Genomic DNA, 26,725 nt, shown 5'->3' with positions numbered 1-26,725 from the left:
CATTTTTTTTTTTTTTAAACTGTGCCACATGGGATGCTTCAGTGGAAGCTAACACGTAGACCCAAGTTTCCATAGTAGAAAGGATAAAATATGACAATAAAAGGACTATGTGGATTATGGTTATTAATGAGCTGCAGAGCTGTCTCTGTCACAGCTATTAAGTTCATTACGGTTTGGTTGCATGAGTAGGGAGTATCCCATGAACATGAATAGGCAATTCATATCATTCGCATCATTATTATTAGAAGGTCATTTTTGAATTGGCCTGTGTGTTAACTTAGTAATGTGTGGAAAAAGTAATTTCAGTAGTTCAGACATACCTTGTCTGAACAATTTTTAAAGCTTTTGAGAATCTTCAGAGCAACCGTCCAGTCTGTTGCTTGTTTCAGTTCCACGTGCACACGCACAATATTGACCTGTCTAGTCAAGGCAGCTGATAGAATCAAAACCTACAGGGTTGGGTTGAATCTTTGCCTGTTCTTAGGTAGATTAATTACTTTTGTCTTTGTAGATGATCTCAAGATTGGTGTCTTTCTCTCCTCCTGCTTGGACTTGGAAATTGTAGGATGCAGGATGGAAGCAGTGTTATTTCAAAGCAGCCCTCAGAGTTGACATCAATGACAATCGATGTTAAACACACATCAACTGGTTAAACCTGTGTTATTCAGAACACCATTAAATTGGTAGCAAATACCCAAGATATTTGTAGAGAAGATGGCATTAAAAAAAATGTATCAAAATTAGCACGTACACTGGTATGTACTGTGCAGTTATGTGCATTGACTGATGCTAAGAGCACTTTCAGTGCTGAAAAATCCACTTTGAGTTATGGAAAAGGAGATTGAAAGTACCCTGTGTTTTGCCCAAACAGAGGCATGGGAAAGCATATGGGGATAAATTCTGCATAGCAGCGACTACTTGTTGAAATTAACCGATGGCAGAGTAACAAACTGTTGATGTTGTGTTTAGTACGTTTAGTGCTGCCTAGGGTAATAGATAAAGTTGCCTTATAAGTCACTGAGATATGCCTTCATACCAAACCACGCTTAACGTTTGCAACAAACTGTCTGTCAGTGCCACCCACAGAAAAGTTGTTAGCCTTTTCTTTGTCATCGCCATAACATGATGTTTCTTCAGCGTATACTAGAGTGCTGTTCTACTAAAGGCAATGAGAGCTGCTTCAGAAACATGAGATCAAGACTTGCATTGATAGAAGCTAATCATATGCGCCTAGCTAGCTAGCTAGCTAGCTAGATGCATGCTACTATGACCTTTTGGGGAACAGTTGGTCCCATCGAAACAAAGGAATAAAGATCTTTTTTAGCAGAGGAATTGCATGTGTACATCCTAGCCCCAGCATAAAGTAAGCAAGTTGAGTAAGTAAATTGTATGGCAAGTCTGTTTGCCATTGCAGCTGAAGCAATGAGCTTGCATACTCTGAGAAGTTTCAAGAGCTGCTTGTGTAGATTGTTGGCACCTTAGAGGTGAGGGTTTCAGTCATCTCTGAGCAGTCCTGGTTTTCTGACAGCAAAATATTTCAAGGTGCATAATGAATAGCTCAAACATTTTATTCATATCCTAGCTTAGTTTCCTCATCTTAACTTTCAGGAGAAATCAAGATCAAAAGAAGGAACAGTGGCTCTACGTCTGAAATGCTAAATTTGCTTTAGACAAAAGAGTGTGCTCTGCAGCAGATACAGAGAACATATTTTTTGCTTCAGATTATTTAACCAGTTGAGCTCAAAGACTAATTCATTAAAAACTGAAAAACTGGGAGTTGAAGGAAGAAACCAAGCTTTTCAAATTTTTACTCTCTTGCTAAAAGCTAAATTTGAGGGAGAGTGTCCTGAAGTCTTGAGTGGCAAGAACATCGTAATCTGAAGTGGTATGTTCAGTTCTCTCTCTGCAAATGATACTTTTTTTATTTTCACATACACGCTTTTACATCTAAAACATATTTAGATAAGGTTATTTGCTTATATATCTAGCCTATTTATAGTGTTGTTTATTTACTAATAAACCAAATTTAAAATGCTCTATTTGTGCATGTTGAATGGTAATCAAGATTCGGTTAAAAACAGTGCCTTTCACAAATATTAGTAAATTATTTTGCAGAAAAGAAATGCAATGTGACCCATTTCCTAACAAAATCATAATTTAAATAAATATGTATAAGCCAAATTGTTTACACAGATCACACTTTTATAGCATATTCTTCTGGGCAGCAAACAAGTACTAAATGTTTGTGCAAAGTATATCAATCTGTGAGAAAAGATTTTATTTCTTTTAAAAAAAGGTTGCAAATACAGAGCTAAATTAAAATCATTTATCTGAACAGAAATCTTATACTTCTGCATTTAAATTTACTGTCTCTATCGCAGTCTAAATTGCAACATCATGACCTGTTCTTGCCATTGTTATCAAAGCATCCTGCATCTCAACATCAGCAGTGACGACATCCTCAGTTTTGCAGGCAGGCAGAGTACTTAAAACGAGCCTTAAATAAGATAATAAGGGATAACCTTTTGCTCATTCTTGGCAACATGCAACCATTCTTTAACACGTCAGCAGATTGCGTGAAATGGTACAAGAAGCAGCCTTTTACCTAGTCTATAGAGTCTAGCCTTTAGAAACGGCCTCAGTCGCTTTTTGCCGTGAAATGACTACAGCTGATAGGCGGTAAATGGTTCTGTTCTGGAACTGTCCTGTGCCGATTTTTTCCCTGCTCTTTTCCCATTTCCTTTCCTCATTCTCATTTAGGGCTGACTTCATGAATTTTAAAGTTAAAGGGGAATTATGTTATGAGGTCATACCAGATCTGAAACCTTCTGTGGGCTCCTAAGAAAGTATTCCTGGTATGTCTTTGATACAGTGAAGCAAGATGATTTCTCTTCTAGTCTAGTTTCAGGATAGGGTTGAATATGGTTGAAGAATGGTCTTACGATTGAAAGCATCAGGCAGTCTTAATAGTTAGTGGTATCATCTAAGCTTTAATAATCAAAGTTAACATCTTAGTGGCAGCATTTGTACTAGTATATAGTTATTTATCTTTACTTTATATAAAACAATTGGACTATTTTGTTACCTGTACAAGAATGCGGTCTGAGGGAGCCGTAGTTTCACTGGAAGAACTGAAAATAATGGCTTTTTCAGCACTACTCTTTCAACATACAAAACTGGTGTGAAGGGCTTTTCAAGTTATAATAATTCCATATGTGAGACCTTTGCACATTGAGACTTTCAAATGTTCATGCTAAAACATTCAGAAGTCAGCAAAGTCAAAAGACAGGGCTGCACATACGGCCTTAACTGTATCTCTATGTATAGCAGACCCTAACAACACAAACCTATATTTTTCTGGAGAATCACAGACTCATTTAATGCATTTAATTGTTTTTTACTTCTTTGCTGTCTCTCTAGTCAATACTTGCCTCTCAGTCTGCACACTGAAGGTTTGTTTTAAGGGATAGCTCTAACTGTACGGTCAGGCTACCCAACCTGTCATGAGCTAGCCTGCATGCCAAGAATAGTTTAGGCATGGTAGCTGAGTACCCTAGATGTACTTCTCAAAGAACTGAATAAATTGTTCTGCTCTGAGCCCTGTACTGCTCCCAGATGTTTGAGGGTTCGGGACTCAAGATACCTGTGCATCTTGTACTTGTGTTATCCGTGCATCTTGTCTGTACTGCATTGTTGTGTCTTACATGAGCTCAGAGTTGATCTCTTCACTGCATAAAGCCAGACAGGCTCAAATTGGCTGTGTACACATGAGTAAGTATTAAATGTTATTAACTGCAGGCAGAATTTACTCCTAATGTGGCCGTTTCATATGATCTTCTTAGTTGGGCCCCACTTGATTTATTTGGTATCCAACTGTGAAAAATCTAGGTCCTAAAGATTAATGTATGACTTCCATTTTAGCTGTGCAAGTATTCTCCGTGAGTATGGGTAGGGGTTTTGCATGCAGATTTTCGCTATAGAGAGTCCTAATTGCTTGATTCTTTCATTTGTAGTAATATATCTTTTTGTAATATAAGTTTCCTGGAAATTATAGTTGGGTTCTAGTTTGTTAGAAAGAAAATCAAGATTTTGAATTTTATATGGAAATACGTGAAGTTGCTTGAAAGCTAAGAGGAGTCCATTCAGTGGTAGAGTTCCTCTGTAGGTGCTTATTTTTTCTGTGTTTTGAATAAGCAGATGACCTGTAGTTATCAGCTATGAGTGCTCCTCATTCAGCAAGTAGATCAGTAAGTCCTCTAGAACAAGATGGAGCTGTGTTGCTGTGCTAGCTTATTTGAGATGCTTAAGATACATTGGGAATATTTGGCTGGGATACTTTATCTTCAGTGTGGAATGATAACTTTACTTTACAGAGGTGGCTTTCAATTTTAATGTTGTTTCATCAAACCATTTTTGGTGAATTAGAGCTACTTTTCACCAAAGTATTTCTTACTCTCCAGCTGGATTTTCAAAGGGCAGGTAATACCAGAAATCAGTGGCTTTGAAAGTACTTTTTTTGCTCTAAAAAAACCCAAACACTGATTTTTTTTTTTTTTAGTTTAGTTTTTGTAATATTGGACTTGTCTTGTACACCGAGGAGAAGATATATTTTAGGAACATATTTATATGCTGCTTATTTTGAGAGTGCAAATATCCCAGAAATTCTTAAAATACAATTGATTTTGGGATCATGCTGATGCTTCTCTAGAATCACGTTCAGTGCATTTGGGCAGATACAGTTTCATACTTGTATTTGCTGCTGAGAGTCCTGTTCCAGAGTGGTGTCATCTTTCATCAAATATCCAGTAAGGCTCCTTCTCTTGGTTTGATATGAAAAACCTGAAATCTTAACCCTTCTAGCTGTAGATAATAGTTTGGAGAGTTTTTGCATCCCCATCCTCTGAAGTATGTCAATGTAGGATGGATCTTCCAAATGGGTTAGTCTGCAAATCCCTCAGTTATACAATTATACCACTGTCAGAGTGAGAGCATCGATACTCTATAGAGTTTCTCCAGACCTATGAGGTTATTTACAGATGTTACTCATATATTTATTGTGTTTCTTTTATTCAAGCTAGAATCAAAGTCGAATTATTTGGATAAAACTGGGCTCTGTACCTTTTTCCTCTGTTGCGCTACTAGTACCATGTCAAGCGTGTGTGTGCTCTGTGTCTGATCTCAGTCAAGACTTATTCTAAGTGTCATAAGTTTTATGTGTTTGTTCCTTTTGTATATTTGTACCAAATATTAGTAATATCAAAAATTAGGCATAAGCGTCTTGATACTGAAAACTGCAGAACAAAGAAGATTTTACACTGAAATCTGTTTACTGAGGATGTTATTTGATAAAAGTGACTGCCCCACACACCCCTCAAAAGTGAGTGATTTTTCTATTAGTTTAACTTCTGTTTTCACTGCCAGTTCTTGCTGAGCTGCTCAGATGACCTTGAGTAGTGGGTGCAAGGTAGAGCTGGGAGCCCAAAACTAAAAGCAGGGGAACATACAGTTCTTTCCTTGCTGGCAGTAGCTAGTTGTTAGTTTGGCTTATTCACATGAACTACAGCACACTTTGCCATTTCCTCTTGTGCCAGCTGTTGACCATGCAGGGAGCCAGTTAGATTTGTTGGGGTAGTTTTCTGACAGAGTAGGAAAGAAGTGAATAATTTTTTGCTGGATAGGTGAGTTGAATTTGGTTTACCAAATACTGTTACTATTAATATTCTAACTGCTTCATTCTTACATACCTTCAGAATTTTTTAGGTAAGTACTGCCTGGTCTGTTGACACTTGTTTTTCATTTTGTATATCTCTTCTGTACTCCTTCCTACTGTCATTTCACTTTGAAAAGTCTTATGAATCCTCAAAACAGAACAGTCCCAGCCTGGGACTCCCCCAGTTTCAGATAATTCATTTAGCTTCCTTGTTATGGCCAGAAATAATTTGCTATTTTCTTTTTTATTTTGCTGGCGGTATATTTGTGCCTCCTAAATCTCTTTCATAGTTACTTTTTCTCCAAGATTGTCTAATGAAAGCGTTTAATAATAATATTTGCAAGATCTGCCCTGGAGGCATTCTGTTAATCCCTTCATTCAGTCCTGTAGTACCCTTGTCAGTAGGTGTTGCCATCTGTTCTTCACCCAATTCCTCACCCGCTTTACTGTTTTTATGCTGGTGTTGCAGTCCAGGGTTATGTTTTATAGTTGGATCCTCTGTAATGTTCTCACTAATTACTAAACAGGACCTAGAGCAGTGTAAGTTCTTGTCATTTCAGTTTTTTAATGGAAAAAATCTCTCATTTATGGACAGGAATACCCAATCTTGTACTGCGATCTCCCCCTTCCCCCCTCCCAATTCATCACCTCATGTATATGGAAGAAACATCTCTTTTCATTATACAATCCATGTTACTTTAAATACTAGGGAGAAACTTCATCATATCCAAATCCTATCACATCTCTTTCAGTTCCCTTTTACTTCTTCAGTGGAACGTGTGTGGGTCTAAATCCCTGCAAAACCAACTTGAACTGGGGGGGGGGGGGGAATATGCAGTACACAAGGTCAGGAAGGAAACTTTTTTTTTTCCAATGTAATTAAACAAATACCTCTGTCAGGAAAGATGGTGGGCCTTGTCACCTTTAAGAGAAGGCTACTGTGATTTCAGTGTTATTTAGAATATAAACAGAATGCAGCCATTTCAAAAGAGAGTGCTCCTCAAGGAATGCCTTTGGAAAACTATTCTCTTTCAACTATGCTGAAAGAGACTTATAAAGTTATCGCTAATTTATTCGTTAATATAGCATATGAATTCTTCAAATGTAGCTAATGCATGAGAGTTCAGCGAGGTTTTATTGTCCAAATCTACATTATCCGAGTAACTATTAGGTACAAAAATGGTTTGGCCGGCATTATTACTTTTTGAAAGAATTACTTTAATTAAAACACTTAAGTAAATTTACTTGCAAATTTTATCAAAAGTTCTGTTTAGGAATAACATTCAAAAATCTATCTGGTGAAGAAATATGCTTTATTTCTTATACATAGAGCGTTGACCTGAGCATTATAAGCACGGAACTAGATTTGCTCCTTATTATAACTCTGCAAGTCGTTCTTCTGTAATAACATTCAATGTTCTTCTGTAACTGCCCCATTCTACTAAGCTTTTTCTTTTATCCAAAAAAGAAATAGGATTCACAGCATAATTTTGCAAGAATAGTTTGCTTTTAGTGGTTTAAAATTATCCTCTTGCTTCTCTATTATGATAGAATAAAATGAATTTTTCAATAAACAATCTAATCTTGTCTCCAAGCTATAATGTAGTTACCTATATCATGTTTTCTAATTAATGGAATTAGGTGTAAATTTTCAGATAAATGATTGCGTGTGAAAAGAATAAATGCTGCAATTTAGATGTACTTCAGATTTCACGTTTTTGTTTTATGCTTGTTTTATGTTTTTACAATGCACAGTTTATTTCATTCTACTGGATGCAGAGCAGCACTGTATTTTAACAGTGTTTTTTGATGCATAAGAAGACAAAGTTTCAGCACATATTATCCGTAGAGTGGGGTGGGGTGGGGTGGAACACACGTTATGAGTATTCAGTGTTGCGTTAATTCATACTTTGCTACTATTCCTTTTTGTAAAGGAGAGTCTGCCTTCAGAATCTGATGGTGAATTGGGGCTGTGTGAACTTGCTCTGATGAAACTAAGCCATTTTACAAACAAAAATATGAGATATTTAAAAAAAAAAAGTTTTACACTTTGGTTTATTGCACTGAAACCATTGTAGCATGGATAGCGTTTGGATACATAAATACCCACAATGCCAAGCTATGCTCTCTTTTTGAAAATAGAAATTGCTGCTCATAAGAGATATCATGGAAGATGTGTAAAGTCTATACAATCTTCCAGCAGTAGTTTGAGACCAGTGGCACTTCCCCCGAAAAAATAAATTACCCGAAATTTGCAGCACATTCATATTCAATTTCATCACAGCAGATGCTCATTAGTATGTTGTTATTAATTGGTATTCACTTTAGGTTTTGTTTAAAATGAAGATAATAATTAGGTTTTAATTACTGCATCTTTCTACTGGGGGAGGGGAGGAAATGCCTCTCAATGCACTGAAGTATTTCCTGTATGCTTTGCTCAGTTACATGTAAGCTTTGAAAATGTCTTAAGATCCAATTTTCTGCCAAGACACTTTTTTTCTCTTTCTTTTTTTCTTTCTTCCTTTTATAGTATTAAGAGCTTGTCCTAAATAATTTGCTTGATGGACAACTGAATCATATAATAATAAGAAGAAGAAGAGCTACTGTTCTTTCTAATCAAATTACCAAAAAGACTTCTCACAAAAGTAACTCTCTCAAGCAGCTGATTAATGAAGTGGTGCCACTGTTTTGTGTTACAATTAATTGAAGTAATACAAATAACTTCTGTAGCCTGTGGAAATTATCTCCTTTGCAAAGCAGTCTATTAGAGTTTGCAAAGTGGGGGGGGGATTTTTTTTTATTTCCTATTGCCTTATCATTCATAAAAACCATAGGTGACACACCTGAAAACACAAAAGTGCCATCTAACAACGAAATAGAGAGAAGAAATGGGAATGAGTCAGGTGCAGAAGAAAGCAAAAAGGCAGCAGAAAATGAGGATGCTGAAAAAAAAAAAGGTTCATGAGTATGGTGGGACTGTGGAGGAGTACAGTAATTTGGGAAATGCCCCCAAAGAGTAAATAAAAAACTTAAACCTACTTTTTAAGGGTATGAGTCTTCAAAAAAGCACTGACCATCACATCTTGTTTTGGTTCATACAGGAATCCACAGCACTTTAAAGAAAATTATTTTAAGTAGGAGTTTTTACTTTTTGCACCTATTCAAGTCTATACGTCATTGTTTTTAAGCAAACAAAGCAAAACAAAGTTTTTACATACTCTTCCAACTGTGTTTAATGGAACAGTACTATATCTAGGTGAAGTAAGACAGAGCTACAGCCATTAGTTCAGTCTTTTGCTGCTTTGCTGTTGTGAATTTTCATCAACTTTTTTTCCTGTTTATTTTTCCCTTTTCTTCCTTTCTCAGACCTTTCTTATCTGCAGTCCTCAATCCTCCGCGTCCCCATTCTGCCCTTAGTTAATTACTGAGTGTCTCATGGGTTGTAAAGGTCAGCACATCAGCCTCTTGGCTCCCTGTTAGGAGTATGGAGGAGAATTAGGCTTCTCAGTTGAAATTCTTTGGGATGTAATCCAAAAAAGCCAGCACTAAGGGAAGGTCCTTCTAATTTCAAGACCTAAATGCAGCTGCTGACAACTTTTCTTCTGATGAGAAGAAAATGCTGACAAGAGAAAGCGCATCTTAAGTTCTTCTTTTCACGTGCTGTTGTCAGGGTGGGAGGAACACAAACTAATGACTAAATCTTTCCAGGTCCTCTTGCTTTCAGAAAGCTGAGTGAGCTTTGGCATTAAAAAAAAAAAAAAAAAAAAAAAAGAGGAGCAGGGGTAGACACTGGCAATAGTTCTCCACTTTGTGAGCAACGTTAGGAAAACCAAGTTGTTCAGTTCTCTGTTCTGGCCAGAAGGGCTGCAAACCTGGGTCTGCTACTTCTGGAAAAAACCCCTACTCGCTAACTATACGCTATTATGAAATGAGGGAGTAAGGACCGCTCACTGTTGGAAATTTGGCGCCAATGTGAAAAAATGCATCAAGGTTTGCTGAGCCAGAGAGGACGCAAGGTAGCCTTACTCCAGAGCCTTGTGAGACAGAAGAGACAGGTCTACGTTTCAGTCCAGTAGCTTGTTCAAACATCAACAGCTGCAGGAACAAGGATAAAAACGAAGCTATTTGTTGCTGTCAAGCCTGGGTGAATTTGGGCACGTGCAGAGGCATAGCTGAAGTTCTGGATTTCCAGAAGTGCAATGTATCTGTGGAGTCTCCTTTGCCCTAGCGTATGCCCTAGTGAGCATTTGTCTCGCGTATGCCCTAGTGAGCATTTCCTAGCACGTGTGGTAGCTGAGCAAGACTTTTTTCATGACTGAGCATTTTATACCCTATTTTTGTGCTCGTTCATGGAAAAATATGGGAAAAATTGTTTTGCTAGTGTTTGTAATTCACCTGTTCTGTTAAGAAGATATCATCAGTTTCCTATTACGTGAACTGTGTAATATTAAATTCTTCCTGCGAAGACACGTTGAAGATTTACAATTGGCCTGTTGAAGCTAGAGGAGTCTGGAACCATATTAAACCTAGATTTCCTTAAATGAATACTTGCTGGCCAAGCGCGATGATTTTTTTTTTTAATTTTTTTGAATCTCATCTGTTAGTTTTCCATTACACGTGTAATTTTCTGTCAAAGGAGTAAATAACTGTGATGAATGCAAACCAGGTACCTTTGGTTCCTGTACCTGTTTATTGCTCTTCTAAATAAAACACAAAAAATTGTTTGGTTGCTTTGGTGCAGAATGTTCTTTCCCTGAATGGAAGCTGTCAAAAGACGCAGACTTACCTGCTGAAGTCAGTCCTTAATGAAATCAAGAAATCAAACATCATGGAACAATACAAAAGAACTTCAAAATAGTTTTATTTTCATGTCCTCACAATTCAGTCTCCTATGGTAAGAAGAAACAGAAGTTCACCATTAACTACAAGATTACTTGGGTTTGAAGTTTAGGATTGTTTTGTTTTTTGTTTTAACCTATAGGTTATTAGAAATTAAAGGAAACATAGCAAGTGACGGTATAAATCATTCCTCAGGTTTTTATGAATTGAAGGTGTCTCTTCCTTGGCTTTATATGTACGCCTCATACATGCTTAATTTTATGAAAAAGTCCAGAACCTTTTGTTTTCCACCAGCTTACTAATTGTGAAACATAGCGGAAAGCTAAAAGGAAGGAGATGTTATCACGCTTAAAGTATGAGTAAAAAAATTTGTGTGTGTGTATAAATATATATAATTTGTATGTATATCTATGTGTGCATGTATAAATTTTTCCGTGCTATTTTTTTTTTGTATTTTCTTTATCCATTTAGGCAGTGACTTTCAATTAGCCTGCCTACTAATATCAGGTCACTAAACTCCATAGCTGATGCTTTATTCTTTCATGTGGGTTGTCATTCGTTTGCTTCAGTTGGCTGGCAAAGGTTGTTGTATATCCATTACCAGCAACACAGCACTTTGCATTTCTGAATTGACAAGCAGCTATATTGACCTAGCGCTTATTATGGGTCAACAGCTGCGTTAACCGACGGAAGGACTGAGGGGCAATTAAAATGAATTGGCAAAAATATATCTTCCTAATTTACTCCAATTTGTTATTTATGCTAACATTGTATGGCTTCTATGGTGACACTAAACAGAATGGACCCAATAATGGCAATTAACATAAAAATATAATGGCTAATCAAATTGACAGCAACTGTTTCTCATCATCTCGACACACAATACATTATCAAAACAAACTATTATGAAGGAGGTAATTTCAGTGTTCTATTCAACCTGCTTCATGTGTGCAGTCAGGGAGATGTGTACCAGCAATTACAGCTGGATCTAAAAAACTAAACAAATAACTTAATCGCTGTCGTCCTCCTTTTTTCTTCTTCAGGAAGCAGTAATCAGGATTTACTAAAAATAACTGGTGTATAATAGTATAATGATGATGCATATCATAGAATAGCTAATAAGGAATAAAATAAGCTTCTGTGTGTCTTTTTTTGAAATAGGTTCACATGAAGTGGAAAAAAAGTATGTTAAAATATTAAAAAAAAAACCTAAGCAGTAGTAATAGTTGTCAAATGTCTCAACATGAGTTGCTTAATAGTTATAGATACTTTATAATGTGTCAGGAGAAGTGTAAGATTAGCTGAATTTAGTAACAAAACTTGGCTTGATGGAGTAGAAAAGTGAAAAGCTAAGTTAAAGCAGGATTCCAATAAGCCTAAGTAGTTTACCAGTTGTTATTCCACTGCATTTGCAGTCTCATTCCTTGTGGTGTACTGAGCAGCAATTTAACATTAATCTAACCACAACCTTTGTTGGTTTTATAGCTCATCAAGAAAATCTTCAAGAGTTCATACGTGTCTGCATGTCCCTGAAGCATACTAAAATGGACAGTGTTTCTATGTTTGATGCAGTTATGGTTATTTCATTCTTAATTATGGGATTTTCAGAGCACAAGTCTTCATCTGGCCAATATTTGAGCCCCAGTATCAAGCAGGGCCTTGAATGTGGCTTTATTGAACAAGAGTTCCATCAGATTAACTTGAAATGGTTTAGTTGTAGAGTGGTCAAGGTAGGACTATCATGTCTATCCAAGCAATTTTCTGACACACAGAATGACAACCGCGATATAATTGCGTACAGGCATGTACTTCTGAACTGGAGAAATAGCACAGAGGCTTGACATCAGTGACACGCAGAGCATTTAATTGAACATGATATTCCACATGTACACGCCTGCAGATTTTTGAACCAAATGTATGATTACTTACATGCGGTAGCCTTCACAGATGTGCAGAGCAAGACAGTGACATAATCTTTAAAGGTATATATGCAGCTGTTCTTATTTGAATGGCATGTTCACAATTTATGTAACTACAGCTGCGTGTGTGTATGGAGGGGAGGAAATACAGACAGACACCTGTATTCATCAGAAGTATGTATTAATTCCTTTTCTTTTTTGAGATTATGCCATTGTACAGTATACTCGGGTATTGTGAATAAGTTACTCCCTTGTCCTGTCATTCTCATGGATTTCATTTTGTTCCTAGAGCATCACTGTGATAGGGCAATATGTGTATATAAAAATGGATAAATTTAGTATGATTTACATAAATGCCTGGTTTAAATTGTGAGAAGTGTATAGAGACATGTAATGAAGAGATTTTGCAGTGTAATAATAGTATAAAAATCTGATATGAGCAGAACATATAGTGTGAAAAGCACAAAAAAAATTTCCTTTTGATATTGGACATAGAAACGGTTGCAAGAGATGCGCTTTTCTTGGAATGGGGTTTTTAATTACTTTCTTCTTATATTACAGTATTCTGATAAGGCCCTGTACACCCAACTCTGCTTTTACCGCTACATTTTTGATGTGGAGTATGCATTAGATAAAGTGATTACTGAAGAAGATAAAGGTAAGTTTAAATTTTTAAGTAACTATAGTTTATTGGATCTTGCCTTCTAGAAGCTAGAACTACACATTTTTACTTCTCAGATCTAAACTACTAGTCAGTAACGCAAACCAGAAAGTAGAACATGGTATGGATGTAAGGGTTTTCTGTAAGAGGAGCGTGCTGTGTTGGAATAACCAATTTAAGAATATGTCATATGTCTCCTTTGTTCTTTTGATGCATCTATGCTTTGGAAAAAGTGCTTTTCTTATATTACACCGTTAAAGAAATGTCTTTGCACGAAGTTAGAAGGACGTGGCAACTTCAGTAAACAGATTAATTAAAAAATATATATATTTCTTAAAAAAAAAAAGGCTAATTAAAACTCATGTTCAACTATTAATATCTGAAAGACCCTTTTTATCAGGGGAGAAAATGATGGCACAAGAAAAGCTATAACGCTAATTATCTGCAAAGCTCTGTTAAATACACAAATTAAGCTAATGTTAGGAAGACTTTTTTTTTCATATCTTCTTCCAATTACCATAACATTTATGAAGTAAAACATCTCTGAGCTGTAATGGATCTGCGATTTTTGTGCAGCTAAGTGATTTTCAAGCTGACAGAAGAGTATTTCTAATGGCGGGCTAATGGTTGTCTGATTGGGAATTCTGAATAAAGCTGTATTTGGATCTCACCTTTGAAATGCATTGTTTCACAGAGAGCACTTTCATTGCATCCTGTATGCATTTTTGGTGGTGGTGCCTGTGGAGAAAGGGTGCTCCGGCTGTAGGCTGCTACGACTGTTCTGGTAGCTGTTCTACTCTGAAAGTCTTTCCCTACCCCTGCCCTCCATCACCAGCTAGGTAGATAGGTGGTGGAAAGAGACTAAAACAAAAAATGGTCTTTCCAAATGCTATGTTGATAAGCCTAATGTAAAGGCCGCAATAGCTGCAACCTCTTAGCTAAAGCACGCCTCAAATAAGCGAACAATCTGATCTTGACCTCTTGTATTGATATTCCTTCTTTCACAGACTCTTGCTTCCTTTCTTCATGCCTTTGAGACTGAACTTGCTTTGATATTTGTGCTTCAGAATGGCCTTGTACATCCAAAGAAAGGCACACTGTATAGTCATCTCAGTTTAATAAAATTTCGTAGACGTGTAGAAGGTCTGTTACATAGTGGCGGCTACTGCTAGCTAAAAAGCAAATGACTCTGAGTATAGAACTCTGTCCTAATATAAGGACAAAGAGTAGAAGAGACTTGATGGGCGACCACATCCAAACCCCTACTCCTGCAGACCACCACATCTTACAAGAACTGCAAGTTTATGGAACTTCATTTTGAAACCTGTGGGTGAATTTTCCCCTTTTACTGTTCAAAATGTGTTTCAGACACTCATCCTATGATGGCTGAAAACTTCACTGTAACTTTCCTGTTCTAACTTTGTGGGTAGTTTACTTCCATCTACTAAATGTCTGTTTATTTTCCCTCCCTGAGATTCTCCGCTTTATTGTTAGAAACAGTGGTGACTCCTCTCAGTTTTGTTTTAACTAAGCAAGACGCACACTTTTTAGCTTCCTTTTGTAAGAATTGGTCTCTGATGCATGATCATTCCTTTTAGCACCTTTGGGTGCAATCTCTTCCAGGTTGAATTCTTGAGGAAGTATGAGGAAGTAGAACTTTAGCTGATATTCCAGATGGTATCTCTACAGTGTCTTGTACATGGGATCTGTACCTTTACTGGATGCACCTCTACTGATACACGCTTAGTTGTGCGTGCCGTTTTCGTAGCTGCATCGTATCATTAAGTTGTAGTCATCCCATGAGGACAGACATCTTGAGATTCAAGGGTTTTTTTTCCTCCTGTCCTTTCTGAGTCATGAGTTCATCTGTCCCATTTATGGCATTTTGTTTTACTTTAATTTTCTGAGTTTCATTATTTTGAACTGCTTAATCGCATTTGTGATTTTAGACTTTACTGTCAAATAAGTTATTTCTGAAAAACAGTATGATGTCTTCCACGTTCCCATAGTTTCTCACCTTCTATCTTAATCATCAAATAGCATGAGTTTATTTTTTGGACCCTCACTACTACCTGGAGAGTGTTAAATAAAATTAGCTGCAAGTGTAATTCTCAAGAAATTGTTAGAACTCTGCAACGACCTTCCATTCTCTTCACTAGTTCACTTTTCAGAAGAGTGTATTGTTCTCTTAGCCATTTTAAAGTTATTGTATAATGTTCTTCAACCAGCCAGTGATTTCAGACGTGGTGTTGTAGCAAGTGTTAAGGCCAGATAAATTAGATGTTACATTTTTCTTTGAAAATGGATTCTCTTCAAAGGGACAAACGAGATGAGTCTGGTAAACTTATACACAGATCTGTCCCATATATCTTTTAGGAGGGCGATATTTTTGTATTGCTCTAAAAGTACATGTAGAACTTCAGAATAAGTGCCTATGGCTATTCAGATCACTATTTTTGTTCTCATAGGTATCTGTGTTCTGTTTTCTAGAGATACATGTTACTGATAGGATACGCTTATTGTGAAACTCTAGAATAGGAGTAAGAATTTTTATATGCCAATTTTGTCATAATTCTGAAGCAGAAATGTAGTGAACTCTTGCCTTTCACAACATGAAGCTCATGTTTGTTTTCCCTTGGAAGCAAAAAATTTTGTTTCCATGCCATCATTCACGAGCCACTCTGTTCTTGACCTGTGGGCACCATTGCCCTTATCAAAAATGGAGGCAAAACTTTAATTTAGGTTTCGTTCATCTTGAATATCTTCAGTCTCCTACTTTTTTATTTTTTGTGTGGCAAAACCATGTACTTACTGATGTTTTGGTTTGGGGTTTTTTGACTTTATTTGGAGGGGGAGGTTGCTTTTGAAAGCCTGAATCACATAGACTTTTGACAATTCTTTATTTTCTTGCCACCTTTCCTGATTTTTTGCAGACCAATTCCTCTTCTTATCAATACTGTTTCTTCCTAATAATTTAAAATTCTTATTCATCTTGGAGTCTTCTTCTCTAACATAAAAGATTTTTTCATGACTTGAGATTCAAGATATAAATGTAATGTTCTGCTATAGTTTGAAGGAATCTGTGCCTTCTCTGCATTCAAAATCTTGAGATTTTACTACTCATTCACTTGGGTTTCCTTTATTTGCCCTTTCAAAATCAAAAACTTTAATTACAGTTAATTGTTTATTCAATCATTTAAATTGAAGGTCCTTACTGCTACTCAAAACGGAATCTAAAATAATATTGTTAAATCATTGGGAGTTCAAAAAGTCATCCAGATTGCTTCCCTTCCTCACAAGAGGTTCACTACCATTGTTTGTCTAGCCTCCTTTTTAAAGATAGGCTAAGTCCAAAACCTCCTCCTCTTCTACAGCTTTTCAGATTTTACAGCCAGTGTCTTCTGGTGCTTCACAAAACTTACCAGTAGAGAGCTTGTCTTAATTTCTAAGCTGAATTTTGCTTTCTGAAGCTTATATCTACCATGGATGATGGACTACTTTCTTCATCGTGGAGTGTTTTACATTTAAAACCAGCCTGTTATCTTCTAAACCTTCTTTCAACTACAAGCGTGCATTTGGGGGAAGGGAGAGAGGGCGTTCCCCTTGTCTGCCAGTTGTTTTATAGACATTTTGATAATTTTCACTATGCTCCCTCTACCTCATCTTCATCCTTCTTGATGTAGACTAGACTTGGCATTACAGGTGAGGTCCTTCCAGAGTGGAAAACAGCAGAAAGATTAATTAGCATGTTTTGTAGGCTATTCTTCTGTTTTTTCGTATCAGTATGATTTTTACAATGTTTGCAAGAACACTGTTCACTCTTGTTCAACTTGTGATCTAACGTAATCCTTACATGCTATTCACAGCTGTTTCTAACCAGTTTTCCCCATTCTGTATTCGTGTAGTTGATATATTTATACAAATGGACAGTAGTTTTGCACTTTTCTCTGTTAAATAACAGTTTAACAGGGGGAGGAAAGTTTCAAATAGATTTCCAGTTTCTCAAATTCATTTTAAAAATGAATCTGGTCCTCTAGCACACTTACAGTTCTTCCCAGTTTTATATCATCTACAAAATGTGAGTTGCAATTCAATTTGGGAATGCACTGCATTCCTTACTTCAGATTCTTACCAAAAATATTGATTAGTGCCCTGACACATACTGATGCAACTTCACTGAAGACATCCTTTCATTTTGGCCCTGGGCTATTGATGATCAATATAGTTTTCTAAGCAAAGCTGGCCATGTTTGCCTAGTAGGCTATGAAAATGTAAGAACAGAAGTTCTTATATTGGACCAGACCAAAGTCCATCTAGCCCTGTTCCTTATCTCTGGCCAGAAGTAGGTGTCAAAGGAAGAACACAAGAACAGTGCAAACATGCATGATGCTTTACCCAAAGACCTCCCGAACGTTTAAGCATTTCCATCTTAATGACTTTCTCAGCTGGATATGATATTTAGTAACCTGCAGAGGTTTTATCTTCCACAAATTCACCCAAACTCCCATTGAGCTCATGAGTATCCATTTGGTGGGTATCAGGAGCTTTCTCAGATCCAACACCTGTTGCATGAAGGACCACATGCTTTTGTTTTAAACCCACTGACTACTGTCTGCCTTTGTGGTCTGTTGGTTCTTGTACTGGAAGATAGAACAACAGTGGATCCCTACACGCTTTTCCATGCTGGTCGTGACCATATCGACTTCTCTCTGCATCTTTTTCATTGCTTTTCCAGATTGAAGACTCCCAGTCAATTTAATTGTTCCACATATGGAAATTATTCCATTGCTTTCTTCACCTTTCCTTGGAACCTTCTCCCATTCTTTTAAATCTGTCTTGGGACAGGGACCAGAAGGGGGTGCAGTATTCAAGATACAGGTGAACCATGGATTTATACTGTGGCATAAATGATATTCCCTGTTTTGTTCTCTGTTTTCTCTCCCAATAATTTGTAATATTTTTGGTTTTTTGCACTGTTGATCATTGAGTTCATGGTTTTCGTGGAGCTAGCTATTGTAATCTGCCTCTGGTTGTGTCAGAGCACATTTTTGTGCAATTAAGGTTTGGAAAAAATAATCGTAGGTGTATTGCTTTACATTTATCTACACTAAATTTAGTTTGCCATTTTATTGTCTGGTTACTGAATCTGATAAAATCTTCCTGACGTTCTTTAACATTGAGTCGAACCTCTACTATCCTATTAGCACCACAGAGTTGCAACCAGATAGATATCTTACCTACCTACCCGCCTGCTCTCCCAGGTCACTTATGAATACAGGGCAAGTTGCTGTGGAGCTCCAATGGTGATGTTTCTCTAGAGCGAGAACTGGCCACTTAAACTCTGTTTGCTATCTTTAATCAGTTATTTATCTAGTCCCTCTTATGCCGTGACTTGCCTCTCTCTGAAATGATTTTGGTAGGAGACATTGATGGATGTCTTTAGAAGATCCCCAAGTAGATGCAGCATCACCTGGATTGTCCTTATCCACATGTTCATTGAACACCTTCCAAGATGCTACCAGAGTCTGTGAGACAGGCCTTGGCTGGTAACACTAGCTGTGTTAATTTTTCCTAAGTAATTGTATTTATTCTGGTGTCCACTAATACTGTTTTTTATCATTTCAACTCATTCACACAGTACAGATGTCAGGCTTATTGGCTTGGGTGCCACTCAGATTTCCTGGATTTGCCTTTAGTATCTTAGAAGACAATTTCAGAAACCAGACTAAAGTGAAGGTGTGACATCAACTAGGTATCCACTCTTCTAAGACCCGTCACCCATTGTGATACATATGTAATGTTCTTAGTGTTCCTACTATGGGAAGTGATGCTCCGAAACTCTTTTGCTGTCTTTCTAAGTTAGGAACTGTTGCGTTGCACAGTTAGTATCAGGTCAAAAGAACAATTTAATCTTCAACATCATTATGCCAGAAACCCTAATTCAAAGATGCCAGTAATAACATACAGTCTGTTTATTCTGAACTGATTTTATGAACAATCAGGAAAGGAAAGAGTGCTCCATTGTGACGAGTAGCATACTCAAAATGTTTTCAGCCCCTCCTTACACGTTAAAGATTTTCAAAGCTTTGTTGTAGGTTTAGTCAGACATTGCAATTTAGGTGAACAGTCAAAGCATCAGGAAGCGATAGGAGAAAGAAAGTAGCAGCATCTTCTGCTCATTTGGATGGAAATAAGCATAGGTAAGCTATCAGTGATTTAAACAGGTGGTGTTTAAATACAGGAGTATGCTCACTCAGTATGCCTTAATTTTGAAAATGGAAACTAATGTGTTTATAGCTACGTCATCAGGAGATCAAAATAGAGTACAGCAGGCTTTACATCATTATTTCGTTCAAGCATCGCTATTGTTAAATATTCAGAGATAGTACTGTTTTCATTTTCCGTCTGCAATAAAGTAAAAAACTATAAAAAGAAAGAAATTGAGACCATTTAAAGTCAGTAAAGCCACTCTGCCTCACGTATCTCTAGTTCAGTTCTCCCTCCTGCCATAAAACAGAATATCTTAATGGAAGACTCTGGGTAAGAAATCTGCAGTCTCCTTACTCGCAATGACTGCAACATTATTCCAAAAGTAGAGCATTGACGTCACTGAGGTTATTTGTAGTACTTGAAATTTTTTAGTGAAATGGGAATCCGATTATTCAACTCTGTTTCATACCATAAAATGGAGGTGAAAGTGTCTCACCGTACCATTTCTAAGAGAGGTAAGGTTACTTGTGTTGTCTGCAATGCATTTAGGTATTTTCAGGGACAGAAATCACAAAGATGCTATATTCTCTCACAGGATATTTTCAAGTATTGAGCCCCTGATTATTGGATTCCCAAACAGTCTGGGCACATCAGTTTAGTGGATAAGCAGAAGAAAGGGAGGATGGGAGGCAGATAACTTTGGAGAAAGCTCGTAATGAAATGTTCCTGTGTATCAGGAAGACCCGTATCATCAAAGTATATGCGAGTGCTTGGAAGTAGAGCATAATTGTTTAGATCATGTATTTATGGACTATGGTTTCATAAAACCAAATGCATATTCAGAGGATGTTTTCGCACTGCTGTCACAGCCATGTGTATGCCTTACTTCACCCTTCCATACAAACACCAAAAGCCTCTAGTTTACTTTATGGATGAATAAACTGCAAAATTGTATGGGGAAGAATGAAACCCTTAGGCTGTTTGACCTAGACGTAAAAACATGAAATTCAGCTCTGAATATCTGTGTGCATCCTATATTTTAAAGTTTTTTTTTTTCCCAGTATGTTCATTACTTGGTATGCCAAGTATCAGTTTAAAGTGAATTTTTTTTATAGAAGAATTCTTACAACACTTTGAAAGATGGCGCTTTATAAAGGAGATGTTAGCGGAGCTGCTTGTGAGAGTGTGGCCTGATGTACATAGGCCAATGGTAGTGGTGAGACATAGGCAGACAGACTGTTGGAGCTAGGACTGAGAGAACGTGCTTGAGCAAGGGGATGTTTCTGCTCCGAGATGCAGCATGGACGTTCTCTCAGACAGAGGAAAGAGAGCGTGTGTGGCATGGAGTTGGAAGGATTGTGTTATGTATGAAACCAGTGTAATGAAATAGTTTTGCATCAAAAGTATTTGCCACATGTTTGTCAATCTATAGGCAAGAGGACTACACAAAGTGCTTGTTGCGCTAAATAAGGAAGGGGTTATTTATTGTGTACATAATGTATTATACTTGCATAGTATACTGAAGGGGTTGTATAGTTAAGCGCAAACAGTTTTTCAGGGGAAGATAAAGAGAAATCATATAAATAACATACATATGGGTGTTTATGTGTGTGTTCTTAAGATGGTGATAGCTGAAACTTGATGTAACTCTTCTGAGAGAGTATAGTTCAGTTAAAAAAAAAAAACTATTTTTGTTAGCTTCACATCTCTAGTTGCTATTACTCAGACTTCAGTTCACCGTAGTGATCTTTGCATCAAAGCAAACAAATGCTCTTCTCCACCTTTGCTCTCAAGTCTCTTGTCTTTCATCATGTTATTCTAGAAGAAATTGTAAAATATTAATTTCCAATAATTTAATCTTTGAGTACTTCTTCAAAAGCACTTGTTCTTTTTTCCTTAACATACTCAATTTTGTAGAGGAAGATTTCTGAACTTTTTTGCAGTGTTTGTCTTAAACGTTGTTCAGATGTATCTGCTTGAGCAACTGTTGCAGTGGAGGGGGAGGAAAACACCAGAAACTCAAAATGCACAAAAAACCGAGAATCTGTACAAATAGCAATTCAGAATTTGAGCATGAACTTTTTATCGTTTCCTTAGAAGTGTATAGATGCTGGAAGGTTACAGAGGAAGGACGCACATTTTTTCAAATACTGACATGACTGCAAATTTTGAGTCACTGTATCTTGAATATTTTTAAATCTAACTTCTAAAAAACAATAAAAATTTTGCAGGCACATTCAGTGCAATTTTTCTGACTCTTTTCCAAGTAATGTATGTGTATTTAGCTGATCTGCATATCTTAAATTATCTTTCCAAAATGATCACACAGCTTTTATTATCATTCAACATTGTTAATGAATGTCTTATGTGAAACTGTTTTTTTTTTTTTTTTCCATTCTCTTCCTTTTTGTGTGAGGTGCTTCAGATTTTGATGGTCTTTTTGTTAGACTTGCAGAACCTAAGTAAACCACGTTATACTGTACTTTTCTGTAACCCTCTCTGAGCACAAAGCTTAATGGACTGTGACACCTCTCTTGGAGTTAAGAATCATTGTGAATTATTTTCTCTGCTTGTGAATGGAAATAATGAATTAGAACAGTTGTGATACATCCACAACGTGGGGAATCTGTGGCATAACCAGAACTGCATTTAAACTGTGCCGCCTCCTCCTCCTATAATAAAATGGTTTTGATTAAAGAAGGCTTTTTTTTTTATTTTTGTAAACCGCCTAATGCCAATATTTCAAGTTGAGATGAGGTAGATGGGTTAGCTAACTTTTGACTCCTCGTGAATTGAAATTGTTATTTGACTTCTTCAAACAAATATCCTGCTGCTGACAGCTATTTTTGTGTATGTGGGAAAAAGGGAACAAAAATATGATCTTCTCATTTGCACTTCAGTTTTTTATTATTTATATTATCTATATAGCAGCTTGTAATAGAATGTACTATTACATAGGGTATCTAATGCAGTCGGGCTCCTTTATCAGTTCTATTTTGACTATCTCTAAACAGAGAATATACTTTAAACCTTTTTTCCTTCATCCTTTTTTTTTTTTTGTCTGCAGCTCTGACATTTTTATGTAGGGACCTTTGTCTTTCTGGTTTTGTCTGTCTTAATAAAGGTTTTGTTTGTTAATGCAAGTCAGAAATGACAAGGCTTGTTTTAATGACTACTCCTTCTCACAGCAGTAAGCACTTTTCTCTAGTGCCAAGTGAAAGACTAGCATGTTGCTCCTTGCAGAGGACCCTTACGTTTGATGGACCTGGCGGAGTTCTCAAGAAAGATTTCCTGTGTTTTAGATCCCAAATTTCTGTTATCAATGCTAACTCTTTAAAATTATTTTTGTAGAAATTGGGAGTATAAACATAAACAATTTTACTCTGTAGAATCCATTCAGTATACATGTGACTAGACATCAGAAGGATAATATAAATCCTAGGTTTGAAAGAGATTTAAAAAAAGATGCAATTATCTGTATGATAAGTCTCATATAAGAAATGTATTTTAGAACTTGCCAGTGATGGCTTTTAATCACTTTGATATTTTGAGTAAAATGGTAGCTTTAAACAGATGATACAGAATTTATTTTTAAAAATGTATTGTGCTTATACAGTTGATGGCTTTTATTTCCATAATGTTTTTTACTACATAATTATACATCTTAATTACGTAATTACCGTCATAATTATTATGTAATTACATGTAGTTCCACTAATTACAAAATCAGGAAGTGTAATTATCTACTAAAACTTTCCGAAATCTTATTTGTTCACTAGAGATTATTTAAAAGATCAGTGACCTACTGAAGATGGTGTGCAGTGTTATGCATGAAGCCCAACTCTCCTTTTTTCTTTCTTTATGGCCAGTAGAGTTTGAGAAGGTTGTAGAAGGACTTTCATGTCTTTAATTATTATTTCCCTTAAAATTAGTTGTAAAGCCTTGACTGTATTCCCCATAAATTTAGGCCTCTTCATTTTTGTCATTCTTACTCTGAATTTAAATATTCTGTTACTGGAGTTACATGGTTTCATACTCTATATTAACGGCGTTCTAACGTCATTCTTTGTATCGTGTTTGAGCTTAGCTGAATCTGATGTCAGATGATAGGAAAAATACTGTTTATGACCATATATATATGGAGCAAAACCTTGACTCCACAAAAGATTTGGGGAATGCAACTGATTTTTCTTAGGCCCAAGATTTTTCCAGGGGAGTAAGACTTCTTTTTTTTTTTATTTATTTTCCCGTATTGAGATACGTTAATGTCTGTGTGATGATTTATTACTTAATAATGCGTGTGTTTAATGTACGCATTTGTCTAATAGTACAGTTTGAAACAAAAATGTTTTACTGCAAGTTAGAGGGGAAAAAAAAGTAATATTCAGGTTTTTTTTATGGTTGTTATATCCTGATACTCAATTGAAACTTTGCGGATGGAAACTGTTTCCTGTATATTAAACACGTTATGTGTTACCTTTGATAGATTGAATTAAGAGTATTGTAAAGTGTTAAATTTACTGACTGTTCATTCAGTAACACTGTAACTTGTGTTGAAATGACATCAGAAATACAAAGCTTTCTCTCACATTAGTCATGACAGCAAATATGCATTTATTATGTCCCAATATTAACTTAAAGAGAAACACCAAAGGGAAAAATACTTTCAGCAAGAGGAAACAGAATGCATGTGACAAGGCTGATGTAAAAAAGTAAAAAAGTGATCAGTAATAAAAAGGCAGAAAATTGTAATCTCTGTGGCAGAAGGGAAATGACCAAACTGAAACATAAAGAAAATAGGTCACTGTAATAGCTGAAATTTCTGTGGAACTCTCCACGGCACAATATTGTGTATGCATGTGTGCATGTGTTTCTTTGTATAATTTTCCTGTGCTCATTGTATAAGCAGCTACTTTACTGTATACTCACCCGAAGCTATTTTGATCTCCCAGACTTGGTCTCAGTCCACAGTTGATGTGGATCTGACATCTTCTTGATGTTAAATGGAGTTACCTGTTTGCACCTACTAAACATATGAGTCCAAAGGAGAATTTGTCCTCCAAACCAATTTGAATTATATTGACCTATAAAAGAAACGTCATGGATTCATCAGCTGTGGACACAGGCTGTAAAAACAGGCTCCTTATTTGGTCTGCAAGATGTGAATTAATACTGCAAATAAATTTAATTTAATTATTATTGAAGTATAACAACTGCACAGGAGACACTTCTTTTGAAATATCTTTTTACGTCCTTCACAAACAAAGCATTTATATCGAAGATATGATGAAAATATAGTTATGCTTTTCTCTCTGTGGAGTAGATGGCGATAAATTCTTATCTTGATTAAAGACTAGAAGTCTGTGTAGAGAACAGCGTAATAGTAAATATGCATTTTGTAGAAAAGACAAAAACGGTGTATAATATGTGAATAAAAATGCAGCGTAAGACAGAAGCATCTAAATGCAGCTTAAAATTGACTTATGAGTGTTACATTTTTGTCATCTCTACATCAGAAAATGTGGCCGTATCAACTAATTCAAACTGATCCTTTTGTCTGCGTAGAAAAAAAAAAAAGTGAGTGCTTGAAGCCATGAGTATTATTGCCCTGACAATAAAGAGCATACGATAAACTATTTGGAGTACATATTTCACAAAAGCATAGGAGAACGCAGCCACCGTCAGTGTGTCTCACAAGCAGTGCCTCCAGTTTTGAGTCCCTCTTCTAGCAAAGAGACAATTGTTCCATGGTAAAGAGCGGTTCTAGGAGATGAAAAGAGAGAGGAAAAGTACTATTTTTTCTTAGTTATTTCAAGAGCCTCCTCGTTATAACGATCTGATTAGCAAATTTCATGTTTCAGGCCAGTAAAATTCCATTGACTTTTGAGAACGAATTAGTCTTCTGTGACAGGTCAAAATCTGTGGCTAAGCCTTCGAGCAAAAATACGGTGGGATGTTCTTCTGTGCTGTCTTGTCCCTCTTTTCTGGGAGGTTTTGGATGGGTTGGGAGGGGTGGTTGACTGGGTTCGGGAGTTGTTTGTTTTTAACTAATGGAAATTAGTTTGGAAGAAGTTGATTTGATCCTGCCAGGATTACAACTGTCAGATGCATATCAGAATGTTTTCCTATCTTATATTATTTAGCTCAGAATATAATAATGTAATTATTTTGACATGAAAATGTTACATACAGAAGTATTTCCACTTATCTTTAAATAGACATTTTTCACTTTGCAAGAGATGCACGCAGTAAGACAAAACAAATGAACAAAAAGGGGTGAGTGACAGCCTAAGTCAGTTTATTTAGACACTAAAACAAATAATATTTGATGTTAATAGAATTTTATAAACTTGAATTAAAACATTTAGCTATTTATGTTTTTTTCATATTTCTAGTGTAACAATATATGGTACGTAAACAGGCAGCAGAACACAGTGTCATCTAAACTGCATGTTTATTAGTTGAATATTTTTATTAGAGATTATGTTAGATATTTTTGGCAAGGACGAAGGTATACTAAAGGAAAACTTTAAATTATGCATCGTTTTATACAGTTCCTATATCATATATCTGTATATTCACCTCAGATTAGTCTATTTTTGATTTTTTTGCTGGAGCTGATTCGCTAGTTTAAAACATTGTTATTGAAAAATATCTAAGGGTAAATGATCAAAACAAGTATAGTTAACATATTTACTAAGAGAATGTAATTACTATGCTGTTGAACAGGAATTCTTAACTATAGCAATCAAGATCTGGATGTGGGAAATCCTCATTATTTTGTATTTTAAATTCTGTCTTGAACAGGAACCAGTGGATATTAAATGGGTTATCACATGTGCAATTTCATAACTTGCTGTAGAATTCAATGGTTTGTAATGTTACTTAATTTAAAAAATCACAACTGTAGTTTCTTGGCCAGTGTTAGAGATGAAAAAGTATGTCCCTAATTTTGCGAAAGTAGCAGACATCTGTGCATAAAATACCTGCATTTGGTGCAGCAGCACAACTGCTGCAGTTCTTCTGGTAGGTGCAAAGAGAGAGAGAGAGAGCGCGTGCGAGAGAGAGGATTTTATCTGAAAGTTTAGTTTCTGAAAATTTGGCTGCCCGTTCGAAACCTTTTTCTATTTTTTTCCTCCTCTGTGCTAAAAGATTTAGCTACTGGTTCCCAGTTTAAGCCAAGCTTCAAATACCAGAGCAAATAATATTTTCTCAATGCTTGCAGAAACAGGAGGCTGTGGTCTTCTTCGGTGTTTGCAGTGAAGTGCCCGTTCCTTTGGGAGCTTTGAATAGGGGCTGAAGTTTTGGGTCAGTTTTGATTTTGTTGTATCGCTGTGGCAGATGTTAAACATGAGAAGTATGCAGTCATAAGTTCTCATTTAGACA

General features: G+C 36.3%; 1 protein-coding gene across 3 annotated transcripts in view; it reads left to right on the top strand.

Annotated features, from left to right (window-relative positions):
* POLA1 (DNA polymerase alpha 1, catalytic subunit) overlaps positions 1–26,725 on the top strand; it is a 217,964-nt gene that overhangs the window by 158,078 nt on the left and 33,161 nt on the right. For all 3 annotated transcript variants that reach the window (XM_068917389.1, XM_068917406.1, XM_068917397.1), the window contains one exon: positions 13,030–13,126. In XM_068917389.1, the coding sequence (XP_068773490.1) occupies positions 13,030–13,126 (97 nt within the window). The remainder of the gene's footprint in view (positions 1–13,029; positions 13,127–26,725) is intronic.

Source organism: Struthio camelus, chromosome 1, assembly GCF_040807025.1.
Source record: "Struthio camelus isolate bStrCam1 chromosome 1, bStrCam1.hap1, whole genome shotgun sequence".
Lineage (NCBI taxonomy): Eukaryota > Metazoa > Chordata > Aves > Struthioniformes > Struthionidae > Struthio > Struthio camelus.
The sequence above is the reverse complement of the archived record's forward strand: the minus strand, read 5'-3'. Positions and strand labels throughout refer to the sequence as shown.